Below are 18,566 nucleotides of genomic sequence, written 5' to 3'. Positions count from 1 at the left end.
GCGTTCACACTACTTGTGATTTGTATTCTAAGTAGCTCACAGATCTTTTGTACTCCGGGCCGATAGCTATCTGGAATCTTCACGCTGACAGTGGAGGCTGCTGATGTCCTGCTGAAGCCACAGAAGAAAAGGTGCTGCTTGTTAAGAGCAATGAAATCTGTGCTGTTGGAATCCTACGAAGTGACGAAGCCACACGTAAACACACTCTCTGCAGATGTTGAAAACGCAATGATACCTGAAAAAGGTTCAAGGCGACGTGCAAATGTTGCACCGGAACTCTGACACGTTTGTCCTATTTTTAAATGCATGTTGCAGACAATGAACTCACAGAGAAGAAAAGAAAAAACATCTGTACTAAAGTCAGTATTTACGCACTAAAGCTGCATTTCCAAACAAATCATCTAAACCCATGAAACTGCCTCTGAGAGTTCAAGCAAAGTTGTGCAGTTAAATGACCTCCCCCCACCCCCCCTTTGTAGTGAATTTAAAAAAGAGAGATTCTGTTTGTCATTCAGCACATCGATGGATTCCAGGAGTTCTGTGATGCTGATAAACTGTCTGAATGACGTTGATAAGGCCGTCGTACCAATACAGTGGCCTCTCCCTGAGACCCCCCCCCCCCAGGACCCCAACTGCAGGAGGCCTGAAGAAAACACACACACACACACACACACACACACACACATACACACACATAGGATGAGTTGACAAACGACGGTCTGTGAATGCTGCACTAATGCCGATTATTAGATAAACCCCCCCACCGAAGTCTCGATATTGTATTAAAGTCACCTAAGTGTTGCTTTTTGACACTGGATTTCCAACAGATTCTTTATGTACCCATTCCAAAAGCCCAAATATTACAAATGATTGTGGTTTAAATGGTGGTTTTCTTTTGATTATAGCTTTACCTTTCTTCATGATTCAGCTCTGATTGTAAACATTTGATTTTTTTCTATTGTATAAACTCAGCGTATTGCGGATGTTGTGAAACTCTACTCTGAATAGTGGTGAGTTTTGGGGGATTTTTCAGGTGATGCAGCCTACCTTTAACACATGGGTTTGCAGAAGCTACATCTGAATCATACCGTAACCGACCTCTCATACAAGCTATTTAGGAAATATGTACAGTGCCGATATGCGATATGCACAATATTATAAATCTGATAAATAGAAGGAAATAACATGCAACTCAGAGAAGAAAACGTTGTTTTTGTTCTACGGAGATGTTTCTCCTCGTGGGGCTGGGAGGATCCCTCTTTAGCACCAGGAGGACACATTAATGGCCTCCTGGTGCAGATTGACTCATCAGATCTATCAATGCTCTCACATATCAAAGACATGTACACAGTATTTGCATGCCACATGGAGGAGATTCGGTTTCAGACAACCATCTGAGGGGGGGGGGGGGGTTGGTTTGGCCCTGTCATCATACCTTCACTGAAATCAGAGAGGGTTGGGTTAAGCCGTGTGGAAAACGGATGTTCTACACCGCGAGGCTCGGTGGCCGTTTGATAGAAAACTGACATTATTGGCTGTGTGTTTTTTTCAAATCCACCGGGGGAGGGGGGGGGGGGGGTCATTTAGCACTCGGCGGCGCAGGGAGGGACAGGGTGTGGATGGAGGTGAGGACGGATTCTGATGAAAACTGTCATCAGACACAGTTACAAAGCGATTTGTGGGGAGAAACACGAGGCGCTGAACGACCCGAATGGGTTCGAGTCCCGGCTTGGTGCAGAAAGGACGGATCTGACGTTTCATGGCGCTGCTGCTTCACCACAAAAACACGTTTAATCCCCTAATTGCTCTAATTGTTCAGTTCTCCTGGACAGCGACAAGAAAGATGGTTTTAATTATTAGTGACCTCATCGAACTTAATGGCAATATGTCTGCTGTGGAAACACAATCTAGTGGTTCTTCAGAGTACTTAATTACCACGTTATCACAATAACATGAATTATATTCATTAGTCCCTGGGTGTGCACCTGTGATCCAATATGGTTTCTCTTATAAGGATGTTGTTGTAATGCCATGAAGTGATGTTTTAGAATAGCTTTTGTTAATTCTTATGTCATGGAACCAGCAGCGTACCGTGACGCGAGATGAAGAGCAACCAGCGGAACGCGTTTCATAAAAAACGACGTCCTTTCTCTCCAGAGACTCGATTCAAGATGACTCTCTTTTGTTGTTGTTGTTGTTTAAAGGTGTAAATGTTCTTCTTGATTTTGTGGTCGATAAAAAAACGAGAGACAAAGTTTCACAACCTTTAACGCCTCCGCGAGCAGACTCGCGCAGCTTTATAGTCATTCCGTTTTGGGAGTGGAGCGTCCCCCCCCCCCCCCCCCCCGGGGGGCGGGGCCAGGGCAGCGAGCGGCGGACCTATATATACCGGACTCTACGAGCCTATTCTCACAGACAAGCCGAGAAGCTCACGACATGAACGGGTTAAACATGGAGGTGAGCCGTGCTTTTAGTCGCTTTTAGCTGTTTAAACCTAATGAATCCGCATCTATGCTTTAGTTAAATCATGTTGCACACAGTGGTGTCTACGTAATTATTTGAATTGACCAGTAACTGTACATTTAAATAAATGCATTCAACGTTGAGGAACGTTTTATATTAAACTTCTATCCAGCTGTAAAGTCAGCACAATGCACTTTTGAAAGGATCTCGATGTGTAACTTTTCAATTCTCCCTCCTTCCAGATTGAGATGTTTTCTGACTACTTTGAGAACAGCACCGACTTCACTGACAACTTTTCAGACATCGGCATAGACTTCCAGGAGCCATGTGGCCGGTCGCTCAGCAAGAACTTCAACCAGATCTTCCTCCCAACAGTTTACGGAATTATATTCATCTTGGGAATGATTGGCAATGGATTAGTCGTGGTGGTCATGGGCTACCAGAAAAAGGTCAAAACAATGACCGACAAGTACCGGCTCCACCTCTCCGTGGCCGACCTCCTGTTTGTCCTCACGCTGCCCTTCTGGGCCGTGGACGCGGCTAAAAGCTGGTACTTTGGGAGTTTCCTCTGTGTGTCCGTGCACGTGATCTACACCCTCAACCTGTACAGCAGCGTTTTGATCCTGGCCTTCATAAGCTTCGACAGATACCTGGCCATCGTGCGCGCCACCAACAGCCAGGACACGAGGAGGCTGCTGGCCACCAAAGTGATCTACGTGGGCGTGTGGCTGCCCGCGGTCCTGCTCACCGTGCCCGACCTGGTGTTCGCCCGGGCGCAGGAAATACATCCCTCCAACTCCCTCTTCCCCAACCAAAGCGTGGAGGCGGCGGCGGACTCCAGGACCATCTGCCAGCGCACCTACCCGCAAGAACACAGTGTCGGCTGGACGGTTGGTTTCCGCTTCCAGCAGATCCTGGTGGGCTTCATTCTGCCCGGTCTGGTCATCCTCAACTGCTACTGCATCATCATCGGCAGGCTGTCGCAAGGCGCCAGGAGCCACGCTCAGAAGAGGAAAGCGCTGAAGACCACCATCATCCTCATCGTGTGTTTCTTCTCCTGCTGGCTGCCGTACTGCGTGGGCATCTTTTTGGACAACCTCATGATGCTGGAGGTGATCACGTTCTCCTGCGACCTGCAGCAGGCGGTGGAGACGTGGATATCTGTCTCGGAGGCGCTGGCGTACTTCCACTGCTGCCTGAACCCTATCCTCTACGCCTTCCTGGGGGTTAAGTTCAAGAAGTCAGCCAAGAACGCGCTGACGGCGAGCAGCAGGTCAAGTCAGAAAGTAACTCTCATGGCCAAAAAGCGAGGCCCCATTTCATCCGTGTCCATCGAGTCCGAGTCCTCCAGCGTCCTGACCACCTAACGAAAAAACTAAGCTTCTGTTTCAAAGAACTTACTACATTTTGTACAGAAAGAAGAGTTTTATACTTTTTTGTTGTTTTTACTGTTATTTGTGAAAGTTTGATGTTCCTTGAAGCAGATTGTGTCTGTGCCTCATTTCCATTGACTGCAGTTTTGGAATCTTCTCAAACTGAAAGGCCTGCTGTTTGTGTTGTTCTGGAAGGCAGCTGCTCTTAGAAACATGCCCATTGTTTGCAGAATTTGTGTGATCGCACTTAAGCCGTGTGATTTTTTGTGTTGTGAAAGCTATTATTTATTGCCGTCATTCACACTGTTTACGTTTTGTAAAAGAACAAAACTGCATGCTGCTTTTTTTAAAGAAAAACATTTTCAATTGTTTTTTTTATTGTAAATAAATAAAAAAAAAGTTCTGTACTTTTCACAATGTGTGCTGTGTATTTTTACCCAACACCAGCTCCTCCTTCCCTCAGGGGGTGGGGGATGAGTGTTGGAGGGAGGGTGTGTGGGGGGAGGAGCAGGAGCAGGAGGAGGAGGACAGGGGGGGGGGGGGAGGTCAACCCAAATGTTTCCACCTGATCTAGCTAGAAAGCAGAAGGAGGACTGAGCGGACGGGCCCTGTAATTGCAAGAACATCTGTCTCCTTTTACATCTTAAGCAGTCGTGACATAAAGCTTAAATCTTTGGTTATAATTAGCGACCATATGGCTCCTTCACAAATAAAACCGCATGTTACATTCTCCCGTTTTCTTTAAATTCAGTTGGCAAGATTTACTGCCTCCATTGTGATTACCTTGAAAACAAGTGTTGTCCTTATTAACTCCACAGTGGGTCAGTGGGTCAATCGAGCTATTTCCTCCCAAAACAAAACATGAACGTACTGAGGGGGCAGGTTGTTTATTCTTAAGATGCAAATATGCTGACACACACTTTGTCTGGTCGCTCATGCAATGTACTGTTGGCAATAAATCTGCATGAAAAGATGAGGCACATCTTTTTTTAAAGTTTCAAGCACAGATTCTGACATCAATCTTCTCTACAGACTGGAGATGTAGTCAGAGAGGACTGGTGCCAGGGCAGTGGTCAGGTTGGAGACCAAAGGAAGCAAAGGCAACAATAGATAGAAGGAAAATGGAGTGGTCAAATGGCCAAGGAGCTATGTAATGCTGCCATCCATTCAAACCCCAAAAGGAGGCACATTTCCATTACTTTACATGTAAAACAGGTGTAAAGTGTCCCCATCAGGCCACACGGCTAATGAGTATTTTGGGCTCCGGTCCATCACAGTGCAGCAGGAAAAAAACAAAAGATCTCAGATGTTTCAGAATTAGCATAAGAGCTGCGCTGCCTGCGTCTGTGCAGGGAACGACGTGGGGTTTAACACTTGGAGGGTTCCGATGAATGCACTTCAACTGCTTCTTTCACCGTCCTCAGGAAGGGGTCGTTAGAGGCTCCGTGCTCATCTATGCACAGCGAGCCGCTGATAGGTGGGGATAGTATGGACCTAAAGCCCATGTCAGAGATCCCAAATACAAATGGTTTAAATAAAGCAGTAATACAAAGTAGCAATTCTTATGAAACAAAAGGCTTTGGAAAAGAAACTCTAAACCCGTCTCCACAATTTCCTCACGATTCTTTTGCTCCTGTGGATTTATTGCATGCTCTTTTCTAGATACTTAACTGTTATCAACCAAAGTGTCCAAAGTACCCACTTAAGCGCGCGAGCAGTACTCAGGGCTCCTTTTGGGAATACACCCTTGGTTGTGAGAGGCGTCCTTTCATTCATAATTAACGCTTTTGCTCTCTCTGCGTGATGAGAAAATATTCACTGCCCAACAACATTACAACAAGTACAACGTGTTTAATGCTATCATGACATCCTTTTGATGCTGTACGACATTTTCACTCATTTTAAGAGTCACTATATGATGACAAAAGTCCAAAAAAGGCGCATTGCTAAGGAGAAACGTGAAATAAAACCAAAGGCTCTTTTTGGTCAATGACGTGCTCCCCTAATGGTTAAATTGTTTTGGTTGGAAAGTGAGCTGCAGGACGGCTGTTTCCTGCATCAGGAGCTCGTGTGGCCAACAGCCTGAGAAAAGATTTGATGACCCCCCACTGTATTCTAACCACCATGCTCGCTATGCGCGACCATTCCTGCAAAGGTCACCGCATACCTGGACGCCTCGGTGCACTCAAGCACCTCATGGTGCCACTTTTTGTGTTCAAGTGGAAATATATCATGTTCTGTCTTGATGTAAAGCTGGAAAAATACAGGTTAAGCATTAACGGGATGGGTACTTGAACAGGTAAATATTTATATAATGTGCCAATGAGAGAATTGTTTTGTGTCTACAGGCCTAAATGCCGAAAGATATTGAAATGGCTCAAAGATCACAAAATTGTGATCTGAAGTGTGTGATCTCACTTATTTTTCGGATTTAAATATCTAAAGTAAATAAATAAACATTCACACCGGAAAACAATATGCACTCAAACACCAACAGTTCGGGTCATTGTTTGTTTGAAGTCTATGTCCATTATTTCATGTTATTTGGATGTTTCACTTTTCAGAGTGACCTTCTCATTTCTAATTTGAATATATGAACCCACTTGTAAAAAGTATGTATAATAATGATCAAATTTACCCTCAGCTAATTTTCCAATGACTGCTTCGATTACTTAGTTTACCGCACGGCATAACCAAATTAGTTGGCCGGAACTACACTTTAAAGACGTTCGTTTCCAGCCGGAACCCAAAGCATCCGGTCATTGGTGCTCCGTCAAAACAAGTCCTTCCTTCCTGTGCCCGTCCATGCAGTGAACAGCTGATGTGCTGCTTCTCACTGACCGTTTAACATTTTATCCTCGTCCTCCCACGAACATAGCTCAACATGACTAAAGAGGAAGCCCCGGGGTAAGCATGGGGGGAAAGTAGTGCGTTTGATAACTCGCGTCTCACAGCTAAGCTAGCAGTGTGCTAGCAGACTTCGGGTAGCAACGAGCTAACGTTAGCATTTCCTCAGCGTGCAGCGGATTGCATCATCTGACAGTTCAAGTCAAGCCGCCGCGAAGGTTTACTCACGTGGACAAAATGTTTAAATAGCAGCAGAATAAAAGCATGATTTTCCCCACGCGGGTCGTGTGTCCTCGGCGGGGATTTGTTCTTTTTAAACTCCAACATCAGAGGACACGCTGTCACAAAGGCCCCTAGCTTAGGTGTCTCGTGATTGCATCATCTAATAACTTCATATGAAAACTGCTTTCATACCAAAGTTAGCGCACCTTGTGCTTGGTGCAGAAACAAGTTGGTATGTTATGTTATATGTTATATAGTAGTCATACTGCTCCACACAATTAGAAAAACAGTTTTCAAATCCCAACGTGCGCGGCCCTGTTAACATTTGCCTCTGGTCGTGGGCACAGAATCAGTTCTCTTTAAAAGTTGGAGATCCAGACAAAAAGATTAAGAGTCCACCTCAACTACGTAACTTCCTTCTCGTGTTCAAGAGATGGGGCGAGATGGGGGGGGGATTAGTAACTTTAAAATGTTTGGCTAGCTAGTTATGTGTGTTGCTTCAACTATATGGTCAGGAACATAATTAAAATAAGATACGTTTCAACAGCAGAATACCAATACAGCACTGCTACAGATAGAACATTTAAAGGATATTTCTTTATTGACTTTATCAAAGTATGGATACATGATGATCACAATGTAAGGAAAGGGCTGTTCATTAAGTGTTCTTTGGGTGACTTGAACTAAAGGCCTTAGGGGTTGATAACAGGACTTGTTGTGCAGCTGTTCAATACATTCACGGTTTTTATGAACGCACCTGTTCAAGAAGGCAGTCTAATTATTAGTTGCCGAAGGGGATTTTCGTCTTATGTTTATATGTGAAACATTATTTTTTGGAGAACCTTAAAGTGTGTGTTTTGATTTGTAAGCAGTTAATGGTGGTTTGTTGATTGCTGCTTCAGCCCGAAAAACACTGTCAATCCAGTTAAACATATACAACTGGTGGAACGTTGAATACCAGTCACAGGGAATTAAAATAGATCTTGATCTTTTAACGGAAAACGCATTCCTCTGGTGGACATAGGCGTGAGCGGCCTCGTGCTACCGTGCGTTAGCCTTGCTTTAACCTTCACTGCGACTAATTAATAAACTCCCCCCTATGATGGTCATTTGTTTATCCATCACTCCCCAAACTTTTGAGGGTAAAGTCTGTTTGTACCAAATGCCATCCAAAGAATTACTCACACAGGAGGAACTGCATCAAATCATCAGTTTACAAAGTCTTACAGTCGTGTACACTACAAACGTCCCTGGTTTACATTTTCTGTTTTTACGTGACAATTGTTCCTTATTCACCTCTGACGCCTGTGAGGGGAAAACCACATTTTTCCTCAAAAAATTCAAGGGGTGAGCAGTTGGTAAATTATTTTTTGCACTTTGTAATTCCGTTAATCTTCCCTTTTGGTCCAGATTCATAACAGTCCCACAACTCAAAGTAGCATCTGAGAAATAAGGGATCTTAGAACAGTGCAGCTATTTATGTATAATCTACAAACACCTCAAGGGAAATCCAAAAAAGATTTGCCCACGGCTCTGAAAGCCTCCCGTGGAAGATGAGGACGTGCTCTTCAGTGACTTTAGTTCCTTGTTTAGGCTTTATTGCTATGTATAGTCGGCCTTTGGTCTTTGTTGTTTCCTGCTTCCTCAACTCTACACACCTGCTCACTGGGGAACATCTAACAGCACTCAGCCAGTGTTTACCCCAGCACACTTTGAAGGGCACTTTTTTTTTAATAAACTAAATATGATGGTAAACATTATTTGAAATCAACGACAATATTAACTCCTGCTAAACATTTGTAAATCATATTCATGTAAACTGTGACCCGATTGTCCCGTCGAGATAAGTGTGCAGTCTACTGCTTATCAGCCATCCCATTGTGTTCTGCTGTGTATTGTGGCATTTAGCAAATAAAGACACGTATGCTTTCAGATCAAGCAAAGTGTTATCATAATCAGATAAGCCTGAATTCTACATAAACCCCTTAGTGGATTAGAAAGTGCTGCTGAGAGTACTGTCTTCTGGTGTTTACCTTGCTAATCTTACTTTCTTACCGCTCTGCTTTTAGCTGCTCTTCATCTCTCCCTTTGCACGCGCTAAAGCTGTTTTGTTTGGCACAACAATGGGATTAAAGCCACTGCACGCACTTTAAAAGCTGGAGGTGGTGATGCCTCAGAACCGATTTTCCCAGGCGGTCAAAAACATCCTCCTGGGATCCATGAGAAAAAGAAGGTGGAAGTTGCCTAAACTGTTTGTGCCGTGCACCTCTTCCTGTTTCAGGGCCACGGAGGAGGAGCAGCAGGCTCAGTCAAAGAAAGGCCTGAAGAAACAGCAGAAGGAAGCAGAGAAAGCTGCAAAAAAGGCTGAGAAACAGGCCAAACTGGTAAGTGTTGTTTTTTTCCCCTTCTTTCTGTTTGTTTCACATCCGCCTCCCCCTCTTACAGCTGGCAGGGCTGTGATGTGCGCCTCTGCAGGGCGTTGTGGGTCCAGGAGGGTTGGTTATCCCGCTGGGAGCAAGAGCATTGTTCAAGGATTCCTGATGTTTTGGGTTTGTTTATGTCTGCTCAAACAAAGTGCTGCTTTTATTTTTGTTCTGCACAACATGATCATCATCACGACACATTACAAGGCTCAGTCCTTTTTTTCCTGGTAAATTTGTATCACAGTCATTCAATACATTAAGTAAAAAAAGATCAGGATTGCACAAGATGTTTCGGTCCTTTCATGCCGTACAAGTATGCAAAGCTGGTACCGTGTTTCTTTGATACCCATTAAAGCCGGAGGAGGGGGAGACTTTATAGTCTCTCGGGAGCATATCTGAATCATTCCATGCGTCTGCATTCCATTGACACGGATGTCACTGGTGCTGAAAATGCGTGAGCTTTTAAAAACTGGATATGCAACTATTTGATTTGTTCTGCCTCTAAACCCAAACTCCGGGTGAGTGGGAGCCGAAGTACTAGTTCCCCGCCCCGACCAATCGGGCCGATCCCTCCCGTAGTTGTTGCTTCTTTCTTACCCACAAACATCGTCCCTCAAAGACTCATTTGCGGAATTTTTGATAGACTTCAAAATATTACTCATCACCCTACAAAGCCCTAAACAACCCAACACAACAATAATCAAATAATAACCACGAAAGACAAGCGTTTGATATGCAGGTATTCACTTTAACAGTAGATGGTCCAGTCAGCTTCAGACATTTGACTTAGACAACGTGTCTCCTAATGGCCATGCACTGCTTTCACATGAGAGGCGTCCATGTTGGAACTCATGCGTAGCAGAAGTAGATCAAAGCGTAAAAATGAGCTCATTATTGTGGTTTGTAGTTTGTCTGACATCCAGTTGGTCCCTCGTGGCAACGTCTGCAGGACGTAAAAGACTCGTCGAGTCCCCATTCATTGAAAGCGGTCCAGTCCAGCTTGACGCCGGCTTCTCCAAGACCAGTTGGACACCCTGTCCGCCGGTGGGTCGTGATTGGACAGCCTTTCATTGGCTGGATCCTGTCGTCCAGCAGAATGCGCGCCGTCAGCACGTTGGTGTCACTGCGTGACATCTCTGCTGCCTACGTGCGTGAGGCACAGTGACCATCGCCTGGGGGGGGGGGGTTAATATAAGCCACGGTGCTCCTATTTGTGACACTTGTCACTTCGGTGGCCGCTCTACATCCGGTTGATCGTGAGCCGCGATGTCATCCGTCAGGTGAAAGTATTATCGTATACGGGGGGGGGGGGATTCCAATTCTCTCTTAGTGCCACCAGCCATTTCCGTAGTCCAATATCAATTTGCATGGGAAATGGAATTGTAACTTTGCCAAGACACAACCTCGTCGCTCTCTGGGAGTCGTTTGCCTAGAAGTCAATGCGGAGATAAAGAATCTGTCCACTTAAGCGCTTTCTATTACAAAGCAATATCTCCTCCTGCCATTACTCATTGTCTATGATGTGTCGGCCCAACGGGTGGAAAAGCGCCGCGTTCCCAGGATCCAGAACGGAGCTATCATTTTATTAAATTGAATTCAAATCCCCAATAGCACAAGATGGAAACCCAATTCACACGACTGATTTAGCGACACCTTAAAAGTTGCTCCATTTGAAGTCGATTTTTATTTTGTTTATCTTTTTTCTTCTTGTGTCTGAATTTGATTGATAGTCCTCCTGTGGTTGTTTCCTTGCTATTTGCGATGCCCTTTAAATCCCCGTCGCCCCTCTTGTGTTCCAGGCCGGCGACCAGCAGAGCACGGAGGAAGACGTGAGTACTCGTCCCTCTCAGATCAATGATCCTCCCTCCGCCTCCACACCTTCACCAACCGCCTCCACCAGGAGCGCGATAAGCCTCATTATCTGCTCCGGCCGTCTGTTATCTGCGTCTGTGCTAGACAGACTGTCGCTGATGAAGGCAAAAGTGGTGGAGTTGGTTTTTGAGGATGATGGCGCTCACGCGCAGACACTCCGAAGTGACGTAACGCTTCATCTGGCTCCTTTGATGAAACGGACGATCTAGAGCGCTGAGGTGTCACGTTTTTGTTTTCTTTCAGGACTTTGCCAAGGACCGGTATGGCGTGTCTGCTATGGTCCAGTCCCAACACAAACTGGGTGAGTAAGAAAGTTCCTTCCTTCCCCCAACGCCAAATGTCAGTGACGGTACCTTTGCTTCTCTGTGATGTGACGCCATACACACTTCTCCTTAGACCTCTCCATACAGCTGAAGTACGATCTGGCATTGCCTCCATCCATCATGTTTGACTGAGCGCTGTCTTTAGTGTATTTCATTACGTGACAGGTGTCTCTCTCTCTCTCTCAAACATGTTTATACACGATGTCAGCGTAGTGCATGAAATTCAACTCACGGAATAAGACGATAAAGAATAAGGAGTAAACAAAGACTGAACAGACGTCAGCTTCAATATCATTTTCTAGTGTTGAGTGGCTTTGATTTCTTATCGGTGTGCCGCGTTATGCTCAATATCCTGTCAATCATTCTGCGTATAAGAAGTGGAAATCTCTCTAAAAACACACTTTCTTTTGACGCGGTTTGCTTTGACTCAGCAGGGATGGTAGTTCATTTAGATTTGCTTGAAAAGTGTTTACCCTACCAGTGTATTATTTTGTATATGTATATACATATAAGACAAGGACAGCAGTCATAGGTTGAAGAACATGTTTATCTTCAACCCTCACGCTCTTGTGGCGAGGAACCCTGATCCTGAAACGGAGGACGTGCAGCAGCTCTCAAATGTTCAGTTTTCACACGAGATGACACCCCAAACTTTTACCTTCAGCATAATCGGGCTGTCAAAAGCTACAGATAACGCGATTACGGCCGATGCACATCACGTAGAAGCCTCCCACTCTCTCCTCTCCAGCCGATTGCGGCGGCGATAATTGCGGTAACTAATAGTGTGCGACGGGGAGGAGGCAGCGGGCCGACCTGTCGAGGTCGTCCATCTGTCTGCCTGCTCTTTCGGCTCCAGTGGCAGCAAACAAATTGGGGCCTCCCTCACCTGCATGCTAAGCCCAGCCATCGGGACGGGGGGGTGGGGGGGGCAGGGCTTTCATGTGGGTTGACGGGAGAGTTCTCAGCCAAAAGGGCGTCTCTGGTGTAGCCGCGGCGTCTGCTCCTGCCGCTCGCTGATAATAAGCAGAAAGCACGCGGCTGAGTGACGCAGGTGAAACCAGAGTCAATTTGTCATATCGCCTGCAGAGAGACGGCTTTTCAGAGCCCTCCTAGTGTGTCTCATTTATTAGGCCATAGCTCTGTAATTTGAGCATTTTATTGTCTGCACATGCACATGCATGCTTATTCGCATTTGTATCTGCCGTCGGGAGTGTGAGGGGGGGGGGGGGGGGTATTCTTTCGACTGAGGTGGCACAAATCTCCTTGAAGTAATAAATTATCCCTGTGTGTGTCTGTGTGTGTGTGTGTGTGTGTGTGTGAGACAGACAGGGTGTTGGTGCGGGTCCAAGACCTGACTCCGGCGAAAGCGGACCAGCTGATCTGGCTGCGCGCCCGAGTCCACACCAGCAGAGCCAAAGGTGAGGTCACTGCCGTCTTTGTTCACCCGCAGAGGCACTTTCTTTGTGCGGACGACACAAACAGCCGTGAGCGGATGACCCCCCCCCCCCCCCCCCCCCTCATGCTAATCCTCGGTGCGCCATGGTGAATTGTTTAAAACTTCTGCCCTTGGGCCATCTCACTCCCTCCCTCCTTCCCTCCCTCTGCAAGACAGAACCGCAGCGCCGCTTGCTTCCTCTTGCTTTTCGTGACCCAGGTGCCCAACAACACTCTTCAGGCAGACACCCCCCCCCCCCCCCCCCCCCCATTTTCCCCCTTTCATTCCTTTGTGGGATTGTGCAGAGACTTGCAGAGCGGTTGTTTGACAACCTGAGGGTGTTTTTGATATCATTGTCTTGAGTGGCGCGTCGCTGCAAACCCAGATAACCTCTGTCTGTCGCTACAGGCAGCCACGCTTTAAATACATCATATTTAAATACAATGAACCCACTCAGCCCTGCTGGCTCATTACTGCTGTGTCAGCTTCTTTTTTTAACTTTAAATAAATATAAACTATCATAAACCATGGTCTCAATGATCCTATCGTATGGCCATTTCCTGTCATGATAACCCCCCCCCCCCCCCCTCCACGCTCACTGTAAGGATGTCCGCGGAGGCACAATAACATCCGCATTCGTCTGGGACGAGGCGCTGGTCTGTTGGTGGGATTCTGGCATCACTATTCTCACAAGCCCCTTTCTCACAGGCAGCAGACATCACAGTCCGTGGGTGGTCCGACTGCGTCTGCTGCCCCCGGTGTTTGTTTGGGTCACTTGTTTACTCTCCTCCGAGGTGTTTGTTTGGGTCACTTGTTTACTCTCCTCAGAGGTGTTTGTTTGGGTCACTTGTTTACTCTCCTCAGAGGTGTTTGTTTGTTTGGAAGGTAGCAATCAGCCTTCTCCACACAGTGCCCTTCAAAGAAGAAGTCACATGTGTTTGACACTTTACCTGTCGATGACGACGAGGAGGGGGGGGGTTCCACGGCCCTTCTGACTCGGACCCCCCCGTGTAGACCTTTGACCGAACGTAGGCAGCTTTTAGTGTGACCCGCTTGCTGTGCTTTGTGTGCAGGGAAGCAGTGCTTCTTGGTCCTGCGTCAGCAGCAGTTCAACCTGCAGGCCCTGGTCGCAGTGGGAGATCGTGCCAGCAAGCAGATGGTCAAGTTCGCCGCAAAGTGAGTACCGAGACCGCTTTTTTCCTGTATGAGGGCACGTAACAATGGTGGGAAAATCCTGTCCCCCCCCCCCCCCCCCCCCCTCCCGAAACGCCCACCGATCCGTTTTCACACATTCGCAGCAAGGAGGAGGGAATCTGTCGCTTTTCCCCTGCAACAAAAGCTGTTAACAAGGCGGCGGCGGCGTTTTAATGGGGCAGCTTCCTGTCTCGATGGCAGCGGATCAGCGGAGGAAGAGATACTTCAGAGCCAAGCGCCATTATTCATGTTAGCAGCCAAATTGTAGCCTGTTAGTGGTCGTCGATGACTGAACGCCACTATCAGCGGATGTGCACTTTATTAAAAAGGCAGGGGGGGGGGCTGCTTTAGGCAGGCATTGTACGCTCACTAGGGGAGTCTTTAGTGAAATGACTTTAAAATGGCCATTTAATGACATCATTCACGTAATGTTCATGAAGTATGTGGTGCATTCAGATGTGCAAACTCCTTTATTTTCCATCGCATTGTTTGATGATTTGAACATACTTGTAAATGGGGAAGAATGTAATTATTACGCGTTAGTTAAATGGCAACTCTGCAAGATATTGCTAAATTAAGCAAAGGGTAACACCCACGACTGTAATCCACCAGACCAAAATGGCAGTTAAGACATTGGATAATAAAGAACTTAAGCAATGCAGACATTGCAGCTGTATTTGAAAGGAGCCTCGGATTGCGTAACATTACAGCCTTTTTCATTTTGGGTTTCATCCGCCCAGTAATTCTTACAAAATGTTAAAAGGAATCTGTTCAATTAAAGCTGCATTATAGCGGTCCATCACTGACAGAGCGGTGATTGTGATGAGCAAGACAATGACCTCATACACAGCGCCGAGGGCCCGAGGCTCTCTGTGGGACCGGTGGCTCTCTGTGGGACCCGAGGCTCTCTGTGGGACCCGAGGCTCTCTGTGGGACCCGAGGCTCTCTGTGGGACCCGAGGCTCTCTGTGGGACCCGAGGCTCTCTGTGGGACCGGAGGCTCTCTGTGGGACCGGTGGCTCTCTGTGGGACCGGTGGCTCTCTGTGGGACCGGTGGCTCTCTGTGGGACCGGTGGCTCTCTGTGGGCCCGGTGGCTCTCTGTGGGCCCGGTGGCTCTCTGTGGGACCGGTGGCTCTCTGTGGGACCGGTGGTCCGTAATCTGTTGCTTCCTGAGCAGCAGCATCTGAGTACTTTTTAGAGGTTATATTACACAGACTGAGAAACGCTTGCATTCAGAAAAGCCAGATTTTCTTCAACATAAAAGCCGCCGTGACACTTTTAACTGATTTAATGACTCATTTGATGCGAGTCGTATTCAAACCAATTACAGCTTCTAAGTGTTTGATGGAAACACGACGTCGACACATTCCATGCACCACTGGTGAAGGGAGACTAAGCCCCAACACAAGAGCATGTTATCTAATGATGGCGAGGTCGCAGGGCACTTTGACCCCACTTTGTCAGAAGGGTCAGAACCCTGTGCGGCCCATCTCTGGAACGCGGTGATTTGAGTCACAGGATGTCGTGTTTGGTAACCAGCGGATGACTTGTTTTATCCGTGGCAGTTTCTCAACCTGCTGCTGTAATGTTGCACGTGGGGCAGTTGGAGTGTTGTGCAACACACGCCGCCACATGTCAACAGAGCGAGTGAAAGTGGTTGCCAAGGCGACGTGGTCTTATGACAAAACTCGATATAATTGCGAAGTCCTACGGTGTGACAACTTGAGATTCAAAAGGAGGCTCCTGTCGGTGTGGCTCTCTCGTCTAGTTTCACACACTCTGGTGTGATGATTGACACGCTCAGTAAAACCCTGGATTACAAGTAAATCCTCCCATAATCACACCGAGGGCAGTTATGACATCTGCAGCGGTCGTCTTCTTTGACGCATTGTGTGTCCAAGTCATCCTCCGCTCACTCACACAATTTAATGAAGGGATCTTTGGGCTTTTCTAACTTACCTCGAGTCCCTCTGGAGTGACCCGTGTAGAGCACAGGGGCCCCGCGTAGAGCACAGGGGCCCCGCGTAGAGCACAGGGGCCCCGCGTAGAGCACAGGGGCCCCGCGTAGAGCACAGGGGCCCCGCGTAGAGCACAGGGGCCCCGCGTAGAGCACAGGGGACCCGCGTAGAGCACAGGGGACCCGCGTAGAGCACAGGGGACCCGCGTAGAGCACAGGGGACCCGCGTAGAGCACAGGGGACCCGCGTAGAGCACAGGGGACCCGCGTAGAGCACAGGGGACCCGCGTAGAGCAGAAGGGGACCCGCGTAGAGCACAGGGGCCCCGCGTAGAGCACAGGGGCCCCGCGTAGAGCACAGGGGCCCCGCGTAGAGCACAGGGGCCCCGCGTAGAGCACAGGGGCCCCGCGTAGAGCACAGGGGCCCCGCGTAGAGCACAGGGGCACCCGCGTAGAGCACAGGGGGACCCGCGTAGAGCACAGGGGGACCCGCGTAGAGCACAGGGGGACCCGCGTAGAGCACAGGGGGACCCGCGTAGAGCACAGGGGGACCCGCGTAGAGCACAGGGGGACCCGCGTAGAGCACAGGGGGACCCGCGTAGAGCAGAAGGGGACCCGCGTAGAGCAGAAGGGGACCCGCGTAGAGCACAGGGGGACCCGCGTAGAGCACAGGGGGACCCGCGTAGAGCACAGGGGGACCCGCGTAGAGCACAGGGGGACCCGCGTAGAGCAGAAGGGGACCCGCGTAGAGCACAGGGGGACCCGCGTAGAGCACAGGGGGACCCGCGTAGAGCACAGGGGGACCCGCGTAGAGCAGAAGGGGACCCGCGTAGAGCAGAAGGGGACCCGCGTAGAGCACAGGGGACCCGCGTAGAGCACAGGGGGACCCGCGTAGAGCACAGGGGACCCGCGTAGAGCACAGGGGACCCGCGTAGAGCACAGGGGACCCGCGTAGAGCACAGGGGACCCGCGTAGAGCAGAAGGGGCCCCGCGTAGAGCACAGGGGCCCCGCGTAGAGCACAGGGGCCCCGCGTAGAGCACAGGGGCCCCGCGTAGAGCACAGGGGCCCCGCGTAGAGCACAGGGGCCCCGCGTAGAGCACAGGGGCCCCGCGTAGAGCACAGGGGCACCCGCGTAGAGCACAGGGGGACCCGCGTAGAGCACAGGGGGACCCGCGTAGAGCACAGGGGGACCCGCGTAGAGCACAGGGGGACCCGCGTAGAGCACAGGGGGACCCGCGTAGAGCACAGGGGGACCCGCGTAGAGCAGAAGGGGACCCGCGTAGAGCAGAAGGGGACCCGCGTAGAGCACAGGGGGACCCGCGTAGAGCACAGGGGGACCCGCGTAGAGCACAGGGGGACCCGCGTAGAGCAGAAGGGGACCCGCGTAGAGCACAGGGGGACCCGCGTAGAGCACAGGGGGACCCGCGTAGAGCACAGGGGGACCCGCGTAGAGCAGAAGGGGACCCGCGTAGAGCAGAAGGGGACCCGCGTAGAGCACAGGGGACCCGCGTAGAGCACAGGGGGACCCGCGTAGAGCACAGGGGACCCGCGTAGAGCACAGGGGGACCCGCGTAGAGCACAGGGGACCCGTGGTGGATTTGGCTTCCACACCTAAATAGAAATGAACAAAAGGCTGTTTTGTTTCTTCTCAGGCCCGAGGTCTTCTGAATCTTTGATCTCTGTCTGTCTTTGTGCTGCATAGCGGCCCCCAGTCGTGCAGCATAGCCAGCGTTTCAGAGCGGCCTCGTGGGGCCACGTTCTGCACGGGTTCTTCTGTGTGGCCCCCGAGGACTGAACAAAACCTGCAGGATTGCAGAGACATTTGCTGTGTCACAGCGACGTGTGCATCATGCATCAAGGGTTTTATTTTCTTGTAATTCAGTATGAAAGCAGCCTCCCCTACTTCTCATCTCCGTGTAATGCAGTCCCCCCCCCCTCACTGAATGTGTGGTCGCCGGCCTGTGGGCCCCCCAATGGAGCTTTATTAATGTTGGGATTTATTTATCTAACTGATCTCCTACCAGAGGGGGGGGGGGGCGATGATGATGATGACAGCAGCTGGCGTGGGGCTGAAGGGACAGCGGCCCCCCAGCGCTCACCCCCCCCCCCTCATTTAGCTCTTTAATGAGCAGGAATGAACGATGGCTGTCGTTACGTCGCGGTTCCCCCCGATGACGCTCTGGGTTTTTGGGGAGAATGTTGTGGGGGGAGATTGTTCTGCCACAGTGACCAAACCTTTTGAAATGGTTCCCTTTCACTATTAGCAGTGGGGTTTATGAACTTCATCAAGGGGGGGGGGGGGGGTCCAATATGCTTTTGTGGTTGTTTTAAGTACTTTTCAGAAGCTGTGAAATGCTGCGTGTTTCCTCAAACATCCACTATCACCCTCTTACTCTCCAGCTTCTGTTTATTTACTTCTCCTTTTCGACGGGTGATAATGCACGTTACTGTTTACTGT

The 18,566-nt window shown here is 49.0% G+C and overlaps 2 protein-coding genes across 2 annotated transcripts in view; both read left to right on the top strand.

Annotated features, from left to right (window-relative positions):
• Positions 1–2,394: 2,394 nt before the first annotated feature.
• Positions 2,395–4,223, top strand: LOC119229368 (C-X-C chemokine receptor type 4-like). The gene is made up of 2 exons (XM_037489662.2): positions 2,395–2,457; positions 2,706–4,223. The coding sequence occupies exons 1-2, from the start codon at positions 2,437–2,439 to the stop codon at positions 3,828–3,830; spliced, it is 1,146 nt and encodes a 381-aa protein (XP_037345559.1). The 5' UTR covers positions 2,395–2,436; the 3' UTR covers positions 3,831–4,223.
• Positions 4,224–6,586: 2,363 nt separating this feature from the next.
• The window catches only part of dars1 (aspartyl-tRNA synthetase 1), an 18,096-nt gene continuing 6,116 nt past the window's right edge, over positions 6,587–18,566 (top strand). Inside the window, exons 1-7 of the mRNA XM_062564858.1 lie at positions 6,587–6,743; positions 9,187–9,289; positions 11,128–11,157; positions 11,444–11,501; positions 12,849–12,941; positions 14,032–14,134; positions 17,811–17,883. Coding sequence (XP_062420842.1) covers positions 6,721–6,743; positions 9,187–9,289; positions 11,128–11,157; positions 11,444–11,501; positions 12,849–12,941; positions 14,032–14,134; positions 17,811–17,883 — 483 coding nt within the window. The 5' untranslated portion in view covers positions 6,587–6,720. The remainder of the gene's footprint in view (positions 6,744–9,186; positions 9,290–11,127; positions 11,158–11,443; positions 11,502–12,848; positions 12,942–14,031; positions 14,135–17,810; positions 17,884–18,566) is intronic.

Source organism: Pungitius pungitius, chromosome 10 (assembly GCF_949316345.1).
Source record: "Pungitius pungitius chromosome 10, fPunPun2.1, whole genome shotgun sequence".
In the NCBI taxonomy this organism is placed as follows: Eukaryota; Metazoa; Chordata; class Actinopteri; order Perciformes; family Gasterosteidae; genus Pungitius; species Pungitius pungitius.
Note: the sequence above shows the minus strand (reverse complement) of the source record. Positions and strands in the feature narration are given on the sequence as shown.

Bases quoted from the DNA above. Each gene is read 5' to 3' on its own strand.
- LOC119229368 (XM_037489662.2), top strand. From the start codon at position 2,437: ATGAACGGGTTAAACATGGAG. The intron at 2,458-2,705 runs GTGAGCCGTGCT...CCCTCCTTCCAG, and splicing joins TGAACGGGTTAAACATGGAG to ATTGAGATGTTTTCTGACTA.